Source organism: Ochotona curzoniae, unplaced genomic scaffold (genome assembly GCF_017591425.1).
Source record: "Ochotona curzoniae isolate NIBS_2020 unplaced genomic scaffold, NIBS_Ocur_1.0 contig_883, whole genome shotgun sequence".
NCBI classification, from domain to species: domain Eukaryota; kingdom Metazoa; phylum Chordata; class Mammalia; order Lagomorpha; family Ochotonidae; genus Ochotona; species Ochotona curzoniae.
The window spans coordinates 71,097,179-71,108,034 of record NW_024466599.1 but is presented as its reverse complement, the minus strand read 5'-3'; the positions used below and the strand labels follow the sequence as shown (position 1 = coordinate 71,108,034).

General features: G+C 49.4%; 1 protein-coding gene across 1 annotated transcript; it reads right to left on the bottom strand.

Annotated features, from left to right (window-relative positions):
- Positions 1-1,019: 1,019 nt before the first annotated feature.
- Positions 1,020-10,551, bottom strand: PDCL3 (phosducin like 3). The gene is made up of 6 exons (XM_040993809.1): positions 10,491-10,551; positions 8,242-8,371; positions 4,660-4,750; positions 3,958-4,101; positions 3,146-3,354; positions 1,020-1,370 (listed from the first exon to the last, which is right to left on the bottom strand). The coding sequence occupies exons 1-6, from the start codon at positions 10,494-10,496 to the stop codon at positions 1,228-1,230; spliced, it is 723 nt and encodes a 240-aa protein (XP_040849743.1). The 5' UTR covers positions 10,497-10,551; the 3' UTR covers positions 1,020-1,227.
- Between the last annotated feature and the right edge of the window lie 305 nt (positions 10,552-10,856).

The following is a 10,856-nucleotide window of genomic DNA, read 5'->3' as shown; positions in this document are numbered from 1 at the left end:
ATGAGGCCTTTGTATAGTAATGACGTGAGGCAATCTCCCCGATAGTCAAGGTATTAATGATTTAACCAGAAAAGCATTTAACCAGACACAAAGCAGGAAATCAAAATCCTTCTTTCGATAAAATGTTTCACAAAAACATTGTTTATTTCTTCTAAAGAGGGCAAATGTTTTTCTCTTTTCCTTGGAATCTCTATTTCAACTGAATTAATCATCTTATTGCTTTATTTACTTATTTTTATTGCAAAGTCAGATATAGAGAGAGGAGAAGAGACGGGAAGGAAGATATTCCATCCTCTGATTCACTCCCCAAGTGACCGCAACAGCTAGTACTGTGCCGATCCGAAGCCAGGAGCTTCTTCCAGGACTTCCACACAGGTTCAGAGTGCCAGGGCTTTGGGTCATACTTGACTGCTTTCTCAGGCCACAAGCAGGGAGCTGGATGGGAAGTGGGGCCGCTGGGATTAGAACTGGCACCCATATGGGATCCCAGTGTGTGTAATATGAGGACTTTAGTCGCTAGGCTACCACGCCGGGTCCCTGTTGCTTTATTTATGAAACACAACTGAACACAGAGCGGGTGGGGTGATGCAATGGGTTAAGCCTGCGAGCAAGTCCCAGATGCTCTGCTTCCAACTCAGCTTCCTGCTAATGTACCTGCGAAAGCAGAGGAGGACAGCCCAAATACACAGGCCTCTGCCACCCACATGCAAGATCAAGATGGCATTCGAGGCTCCTGGCTTCAGTACAGCCCAGTTATGGCCACTTAAGCAGTGAACCAGAAGATGGAGGAACTCGTTCTCTGCCTTACAAGTCAATAAATAAACCATTTAAAAAAAACAAACAATGCAACTGTAAAATGCAGTGCATAACCTTTCCAAAGTATAATTTATTTACTTTCCAAAAAAACTCCACATATCCATTTTTATATAGTTACATGTCGAAACATAATGAATAATTTTAGGGCTTTCTTAAATGTGAGAAAAAAATACAGGCATCTGCCATACAAACAGTAGGCTTTAATCTTTAAAAAAAAAGAAATGTCATTATTTTAAAAATACAGTTTTCCAAAAAATATATGTAGTTCCAATAATTTATTACAATTTGCGGCAGTGACTATGTGTGAAAGGTGGGAGATCTGAAATATAATATAAAAGGCTAACAAACAAAAAGATTCACTCTTTGTTAGAAAGAAAATATCCAATGTGTCCTGTCCAGAAGTGCAGCGTCTCAGTCACTCTCCGAATCGCTGTCCCTCTTGGTGGAGACAGAGCACCTCATGGAGGACAGTAGCAAGTCTTGGACTGGCTTCCTGGGGTTCTCCTCCAGGTCCGTCTCGATGGCCCCAGACTCAGCCAGTTTCCACTCCAACTCTAGGGGACCAAGGAAAGGCAAGTCACATGCAAGCAGAAAATACTACCTCGAAATTTCATGTCAACTTTTGTCCCGAGAAGAGAGGGGGGACGGAGTTAACACCTTATGGAGCTTCTAATCACTGTTTCAGAAGATCAAGTAAAGTAAGACATGAACTTGAACCTATATACAGACATTAAATGTAAATAAGCTCGTCTTCCAGTGATGACAGCTCCTCAGCTCAGATGATTTCTTAGAAAAGAAATCGGCATGGGGCATTTACTGAAGTAAGATCCACCCTCCTGCAGACATTCTGGTCACAACACCTAAGTTTAGCTAACCAAAGGAAATTCTTCAGCTTCAACTTTGCCATCTAGGAGGGTCAAAGGACAAACGTATGCAGATGCCCTGGATACGACAGTCGTCCCAAGTAATAATAAGAGCAAAGACCCAGAGACTAGTGGAGCAGGGCTCCGTTTGTCTGTCTGCACTCCCTCCTACCCTATGAACCTTACGTAGCCTGAGACTCTGTGCGGCAGAACTAAGGGGCTCTCAAGGGATCCCAAAACCAAAGGCTCGTGCTCACTTCGGCAGCATTATACTAACACTGGAACAAAACAAAAGGCTTGCAGAGACGCTCTGCCAGTCAGACACTTCCCAGGAAATCTGATGACCAAGAGGACTGAAGTCACATCAATTTAAAGTACTCCAAGACAGAGAGGAGAGGTGGTTACCAGGGATCAAGGCAACAGGACAGGGATTTGTCCAATACAAACTTTCAGATGACGGCATGCTGCTCACAGACCCCCTGGGAAATGCATAAACCGAGGTAGCTCCAAGACAGAACAGACCTGCCCAAAGGCCCCGAGCTCATGACGAAGCCTGCCTGTCACCACACCTCGCTCCTAGCCAAGCCCCTCCCACAATGGACCTGACAGTGAACAGGACCACGTGATAAGGCACTGCTGATCCATGCCCCCTACACCCTCAACCAAGGAGCACGACTGCACCTTACTTTCCAAGTCAGACAAGTTCCCAGGTCAGAAAGCAGTGTCACCAAAGCAAAGCACAAAGACGAGCCTCTGTGCTCTTCTGCACTGTGACTGCTAGACACTAGTAAACCTGTGACAGTGGAGTGCTATTTACAGCACTTCTCCTTCCCCCGCCCCCACCCCGAAACAAGGGGAAACAGAATGCGAAAACTGTGATCACTAATCCTTAATCCCACTATGATGTTAATGGCATCTAAAATTAAAAACAAATTTAAAATAAATAAGTTTAAAAAAAAATGCCCGATGCCACTGATAAAATAGACAGCGGCCACCATGGTTACAGGCAAAAATAAACAAGATTTAAATTTCAAAGCTATTAAGGTACTGAACTGAGAAAATGTTTCTAGAAAAAAACACATACACATCTTCAACAAGTGCATGGAAAAAAAGTATTAAGAAAAACCCATGAGGAGTCCCCAAAAATATTTTGCATCAAAATAAAATTTTCTTTTAATTTCATTATACCATGAACTTTCTCAACTATCCTCAAATACAGTTGATGTGAACCAAGAATGAATGCTAGGATCTTAAGCTACATTGAACAAACATTCAGCTGCAGGGACAAACACAACGTGCTGGGCGTTAATGCTAAGCACATCTACCTGGCTGTACCACTCTGACTAGCCAGTCAGCCACATGGCAGCACACAGGGGACCCTGGCACGGTCCCGGGGAACACACACCTCTGCAACAGACACCCCTCCCCAGCTCTGACACACCCGGTGCGGCTCCCAGGGCCCTCACCGTCTCTCGTCAGGTTCATGCCACCAAACACCAGAGGCCCAATGAACTGAGCCTTGATGTCGCCTTCCCAGTAAACAAACACTGTGGGCAGATTCCGGTCCGGGTAATTGGGTATGCAGGTTGTTGAAATGGCTTTGATAAATTTCACATCAGGAAACTTCCTGGCAAGTTCACTCAAGTACTGATTTATCAGGGCACAGAGGGGAATCCTGTAACATGGAAACAGAATATAGAGGCCACTGGGATTTTGCTACCAGCTAAGAGGAATCAGCATTTTAAAAAACTTCCTGGCATATCCAAGTGAAATAGAAAACTTAAAATCCAAAGTCCAATTTAATAAGATAGCCTCAACATCAAAGGCAACTGCTACCTCCTTCTTTGAGGTCGAATGATTCAGAATGTGTGGAATGGGCCAGAATGTACTTCCTGTTTTAAGGAAATGCCCAACCAAGCCCTGAGCTCCAGAGCTTACGAGCAGAGCAGGGCAGAGAGGAGCACTGGAGGCCCTCCACACCGAGTGCCTGGCAGGCGAGCCCTGCCCATCTGCAGGAGCCGTGGATGACACAGGCTTGGGAGTGCTCCAGTCCCTCTGGAGGGATACATAACCCAGGAATTCCCTCTCAACGAAAGGGAATCAAGGCATCGTATTAGTCAGACATTAATTTGGGAGTCTTAAGATAAACACTAGGCATTCAAGCTTGAATAAACAACAGAAACACTTAACACTAACAACAAACAAGCTTGATATCATTTGAACACATACATCAAAATTCATGTTCTAAAACACAAAACACAAAAAACGATCCACTCACCCTTGCTTATAGAGGTGCAAGATTACCCACAAGCCCTCACCAGCTTTGGTAACTTCTTGAACGTAATCTTCTCCTGAAATCTCCAAAACTTCTCCAAATCTTTTCTTTTTTTGAGTTGCTCTCCACTCAGCCAGTCTTTGCTGCCTGAATGACAGGGAAGAGAGACCACCTCAACACAGACACACGCGCATGCGCACACGCCTTCCAGAGAGCAGTGACTGCAAAGATCTAGGCTTCATGACTTCCAACTTGTAGAGAGTTGTATTACTGTTGCTTAATTGTGGTCCTTCCCAAACTTCCCCTCAGCAGAAAAGGAATCTTTCAAAAAAGAATTATTGATGTGAAGGCAAAGTTAACAGATTTATCCTTTGGTTCACTCCCCAAATAGCCACAATGGCAGGGACGGGGCCAGGCTGAAGCCAGGAGCCTGGTTCTCTATCTGGGTCTCCTACATGGGCAGCAGAGCCCAAACATTGGGATGGGCCATCTTCTGCTGCTTTCCCAAGCACAACAGCGGGGAGCTGAGTTGCAGTGGAAGAACCAGGACTCTAACTAGCACTCGTATAGAACGCCAGCATTACAGGTGATGGTTCAACTCACCGTGCCACAACACCAGCCCTCAGAAAAACACTTTTTCAACAGACACACATTTTATTACCATGCAAAAGAAAAAACCATACATTTCCTCGGAGTGGCACTAACCTGTACATTTCAATAGCACGTTCATCCTCTTCATTAAATTCATCTTCATTTTCTTCCAGTTCTTCCAGCGTCATGGCTTCATACGTTTTCACTGAATTCAGTTATGTTGGTCAAGGCAAAGAAAGTAAAGATGAACAAGTGTGATTTGGGATTTTCCCCTTCACTTTTCTCCCTAAAGTTGTGCACATGATACCAGGAGACCCCAGCTCTCCGAAACAAAGATCACTTCAAGTATTACCCGGCAAATAAGAAGAAGAAAAGCCTGTGTCAATACCTCCAGCCTGGAGCATCTCAGCTCCGCACGATGAGAACATGGGCGGGCTGTTTCCCGGCTTTACAACACCAGAGTGGCATATGCCTCAAGTCACTGGGTCTGATCCAGGCGCACACACCCTGCTGGCCAGGTCTACCAACAATCCTACTATCCCAGGAGCTCAAGGCTGCTGGCAGGAAGGTTAGTCAAGAGATGATGAGCCTGTACTTCCTGCTCATTGCTTTCCTTGTAACCAACTGCTACGTAACCAGCATCTCATTTTTACAGTCACAGAGTCTCACTCTCTGACCACAAATCAGGCTTGTGCTCTGCCCCCAGCAACACTCTCGGATCAAAGTCAACTCCCATTTGCATTCTGACCAGAGGCAGCATCTGCCACGAGCCACCATGGACACCTTTGGCTCCCAGGAAGCCCCTTCTCCTGCTTCACAGCTGTGCTCCCCTACAACACTGCAGAAAAGACCCCTTCAGGGTTCAGTCATCCGATTCCTCTCCTTCCCCTCTACCTTGGTGGCCAACCACATGGAACCTTGTGGCAGCAGGCTTACAGCTCCAGCGGTCACACCCCCAAGTCCAGCCTTCACAAACACACCGGCCTGACTGCTCCCCACCTTAACAGGTCCCAAACAGAAACCCCATCTTCCTTCAAATGTGCTGCTCTCCAAGCCTGCCTCATCTCAGCTGGGGACAAAATCACAGCGGCACACACTCACCCTGTCGTGCTGCCGTGATTTGCACAAGACTTGCCTTCTAAATTCACGCATTCAGCATTCTTGCTGTCTAAATCCCAAACTCATAATTATAGCACCAAGAGGGTTGAAATTTAATCCAGTTATGGCATGTAGAAGGTAGGTCTGGTGGAGAGTCCTGTAGTTCATGCAAGATGATTGGCTGTAAAAGCCAAGGTGGACTCTGGGGCCCGGCGCAGTGGCGCAAGTGGTTAAGGTCCTCGCCTAGCACGCCCGGGATCCCATATGGGCGCCGGTTCTAATCCCGGCAGCCCCGCTTCCCTTCCAGCTCCCTGCCTGTGGCCTGGGAAAGCAGTCGAGGACGGCCCAAAGCTTTGGGACCCTGCACCCGCGTGGGAGACCCGGAAGAGGCTCCTGGCTTCGGATCGGCAAAGTATCGGCCCGTTGCGCTCACTTGGGGAGTGAATCATCGGACGGAAGATCTTCCTCTCTGTCTCTCCTCTCTGTATATCCGCCTTTCCAATCAAAAAATAATAAAAATAAATCTTTTAAAAAAAAAAAAAAAGCCAAGGTGGACTCAAGCACTCTGCTTCCTGGCTGGCTGGGGGACTGTTTTCTATATTCGCTCTCCTTGCTCCAACACCAGCACCAACATTAGAGGCCAAACCAATATGGTCCCCAATCTTGAACTTAAACTTCCAAAATAACCTAAACAAACAGAGCTGAGTGAAGCATCTCCCAGGTGACCAGAAGCTCTCTAATCGTTCCTTAGGTCCATCAGCAAACCCCACTGGTCCGACCTCCAATTACATCCAGATGTGGCCACTACTTGCCATTCCCACCTGCACATCATTCCAAACTAATGCAACCTATCACCCCAACCAGCTGCACTGCTGCTGTTTCCAGAACAGTCCTCCAATTCCTGCTGTGTACCCATCCCACCCCCAAAGTCCACAGTCAGTTAAGCAGCAACAGCACAATGCTGCCAGAGTGAAGGGGCTGGTGTTGTGGCACAGTGGGTTAGACCATCACCTGCATCCCAATGCGTGCCCACTCAAGTCCCAACTGCTCCATTTCTGATCCAGCTGATGTGCCTGGGAAAGCAGCAGGGAGTGCCCAAGCTCTTGGGACCCTGCACCCACATGTGAGGCTGAGGCGGAGTTCTAGGTTCTTGGCTTCAGCATGGTCAGCCTCAGTTGCTACCACCATTTGGGAAATGAAAAGGCAGATGGAAGAGCTCAAGCTCTTTAAACTGCCTTTCAAATAAATAAACCTTCTTTAAAAAATTAATTAATTAATAAGCCTCCAAAAGCTTCCTGTATCATGAGGCATACTCACAGCAAAACAGAATGGCCTCCTCGTGGAGTCTTCTGCAGCCAGACCCGCTTTTCAACCTGCTCACCTAACCCGTCAGGTCCTCACTCAGCTGTCTTTTATAGCCCACACTTCCTTCAGGTCTTCTGACCTATTCACATCCTTTCAGGTCCTTATACCAGCGCCATCTTCTCAGGCCCTCTCTGTGTAGACTTGTGCCTACTTCTGCTCCAACTCCCTCAAATGCCTTTCCCTTATTTGTTTACCACCTGTCTTTGCCACTGTGATGTCAGTTCCAGCAGGACATAGAATTCAGTCTGGCTTCTGCACAAGTAAGCCTTGGTGCCCAGAGCAGCACCTGACTCCCAGTCATCGTTCACTTGGCATTTGCTGGACACTTTCTAATCAGTCCTTCCCTGAATCAGCTCTACCGTGTCCATAGGAGACAAAAGGACGAGTCCCTATGGTCAACAGTTGTTAAACTTTGCATGTATCAAAAGTCCTTTTTTTCCCCTTTATTTTTTTTGTTTTAATTTCTATTGGAAACGCAGATTTATACGCAAAAGGGAGACAGATTTTCCATCCATTGATTCACTCCCCAAATGGCCGCAATGGCTGGTTGCAGCCAAGTTGATCCAGGAGCCAGGAGACTCTAGAGGGTCTCCCTCATGGGTACAGGGTCCCAAGGCCTTGGGCTATCCTCCACCACTCTCCCAGCTATAAGCAGGAAGCTGGATGAGAAGTCAAGCAGCCAGAAGTGAACTGGCACCCTAGGATGCCTTGAAGGTGGAAGATAAACTTGCTGGGCCCAGCACCGGCCCCTAAAAGTCCTGTAAGACACTTGTTTAAAAGGCAGATTGCTGGGCCTCACCTGAAGATTCTGACCAGGCAGGGTCAGGGAATGCTTTCAGGAGGCATCTGAGAGCTGAGGAAAACCCCCTCTCGGAACTCACATGCTGCAAACACCTTGTGCCTCCCCAGATCAAACCACTTCAACACTCTGGAGCAAAACACAGATGAAGAACGACCCCAGGAGAATACACAACCTCTGAACACGTTCCGTGACATTACCAGCAGAGCCACCATCACAAAGACTCAGAAGAAATACTTCCTGCAGCATCAGGTGACACGGGCAGAGCCTCAGGGGCCAGAAAGGTGATGACCAGGGACGTCCTGTGACTCACGCCAGGTCCTGCAACGCAGCCTGTGTCCTGACTCTCCCTCAGAGGAGCGCCATGGAGGAGCTGGAGGCCTGAGAACTGTCTCCAAGCCCAGACACAGCTCACACAGCGTGAGCTCACTCACCCGCTGACTGCTGGAGTCTGCGTGCCTCCTCCTCTTCCGCCGCCTCTTCCAGTTCCTTCAGACTCTCCTTTGGGGGCAGGATGCCCTTTTTGCGTAAGATGTCATTCCACTCGGTGTCTGCGTTAGGGTCCTAGGACAGCAGAACCAAGGCTACCATGATTGCAAAGACATGAACCAAGGGCAAGGTGACAGGCAACACAAATCAAGCAAGTGTTCAAAGCCCCACAGCCCCAGTTGTCCAATCCCTGTCTAGTTCTGCCCTCTGTTCCCTCCCCATGTGGGGCAGCTGATCTTGGGGCAAACATCAGGATCTGATCTGTGAGCTGGCACCAGTGCAGATGCCAAGGCTCTGACCTGGCTTGTCTGGGACAGCCTGACTCTTTGTCTCTCAAATAAAGAAAAGTAAATTTAAAAGATGCAAGCAACAGGGAAGTATCCTGAATGGAAGTCACCTTCCTTATAGCCCAGAGGAGGAGCCAGGCAATGAACCAGTAACACACACAGTCTTCAAAAGTTCACAGAAAAATGTATACTACGAAAAAACAGGCATGGGTTACAAAATATGTATCTTTTACAAACATTCGTGTGTCTATTTATTCATTTTTTTTTAAAGGCAGACCAAAAGCAGGGTGGGGGGAGGGAGGAAGGAAAAGAGAGGGAGATCTTCCACCCGCTGGTTCACTCCCAAAGGGCCAGGACTGGTCCAGGTGGAAGCCGAAAGCCCAGAATCCCAGCTGAGTCTTCCACACAGGTGAAAGCCACTGGAGTACTCAGGTCATCTTCCACTGCCTTCTCACCTGTAGAGCAGAAAAGCAGATTCTAGGCAGTCAGGTGTCCAACAGGGAATGCTGACAGGCAGGAAGCTGACACCTGCTGTGCCACAACACTGATACTTAAGTCTGGACTTTTTCCATGAACATCTTGCAGTACACTTGTAGGAACTATACCTACTTATCTTTCTAGAACAAACCTGGCAAACTCAGTAACAGAAAGCTGATTTAGAATGGGGGCGGGGGGCTGCATTTCACAGGCCAGGGCCAGGATCTCCAGGGAAACAGAGCCGAGGCTCACAGGGGAGGGTTAGGGAGGTTTAGCAGCCAGTGCAAGCAGGAGAATCTGAGCAGGCTGCCAGAATTTTCCAAAGGCCAAACTGCAGAACAGAGAACCGAGAGCAGGCGCTGAGACACCACCTGGGGAGGCGGAGCCGCTAACAGCTCGTGTCTATTAAACACTAAGGTGGGAGCACTCTGCCAGAGCCTGTGTGCGCATCTACTCAATCTTCTCAAACCTAATGGGACGGGGGAAGCTGTCTGGAAGTTGGCCAAGCTACCACGGATCAACCCTTCGGATAGAGACCCTGGCTGCCCAAGCACCATCTCAGACTGGGTCTTAAAAAGGAAGCCGGAGAGTAGGGTGGAGGGTGCCCCAGGACAACCCGGCGCCAGTCCACCTGCTTGAGAAGCAGAGCCAGGAATCCTGTGGTCGAGCAGATCAGGCGAGGCCTGAAGAAGTGACATTTGAAAGCAGGGACCTGAAGGCCAATAGGCCAATGAAGGCCAGGGCAGCCCTTGAACTTACTGCAGACGTTGTCCCGCATGTGGGAGACACCTGTTTGTGCATCTCCCCGCCCATGCCAACTCCATGTCTCATCCTCCGGGGCAGCTGACACTACGGCAACACAAGTCCTGCTCCCAGGCAGAGGATCCAACTGTGTCACAGATTTCCACTCCCAGGAGCCCACCACTTCCCGGGCGTCTTCATTCATTTCTCTTGGACTGCGGTCAAATCCCGCTGGCAAATTCCAATCACAAAAAGCACCAAATTGGGGGCTTTGGAATTGACTCATTTAAGGAGGAGGTTAATGCTGCCTGGCAGTACCCTGGCTGGAACCCGAGGACCTACAAGGGACCGCGCCCCTATTTGAGCACCAGTATGTAGGGGAGTTGCTAATGCACTGAGCCAGGGACCCAAACTACAACCCTGTTGTACGGGATGGAACCTCCCGGGACTCAACTTCCAAATCCTGACAATGGGTTCCTGACACACCTGCTCTAGGCTGTGGCTAGGTGGGATCCGCCAAGTCCTTCATAAGCCCTGGCGAGGACCCACCCTAAATGACAAGCACCCCTTCCCCGGGGCCGGGAGCGGGGTCACCCAGCCTCTGCGAGCCGCTGGGACACCCTGGCCGCCCAGCCCGACGCCCGGAAACGACCGGGGGTCGCGGGCACGGAACACGCTCCCCGGCTTACCTGCATCGTGTCCCGGAGCGCTCCGGCCTCTTCCGCCGCGCGGTCCCGCCCCACTTAGCTCCTCGCGCGCACGCGCGTCCGACTTCGGTCCCGCCCCCCCAAGAGCGAGCTGGGCGGAGCCTCGGGAGGAGCGGAGACCGAGTCTGCGCGCGCATTTTTTCAGAACTCTTTACGCATGCGCAAGGCCGGCTCCGCCTGCCCTGCGTCAGTCCCCGGCGCCAGTCTGTGGTTCTGCCTTATTAGGTTCGGTCCCCGGAGGAGGCGTGTCTGGCTGCAGGCGGTGGCGCGGCCCTTTAGTGACCTTGGGATCCCGTAGGGGCGCAGGTTCGTATCCTAGCTACTCCACTTCCCATCCAGCTCCCTGCT

Coding starts and splice junctions, on each gene's coding strand:
- PDCL3 (XM_040993809.1), bottom strand. Junction 4,751..8,241: donor CAGACTCCAGCAGTCAGCGG/GTGAGTGAGCTC, acceptor AACTGAATTCAG/TGAAAACGTATGAAGCCATG. Junction 1,371..3,145: donor CATGAACCTGACGAGAGACG/GTGAGGGCCCTG, acceptor TTGGTCCCCTAG/AGTTGGAGTGGAAACTGGCT.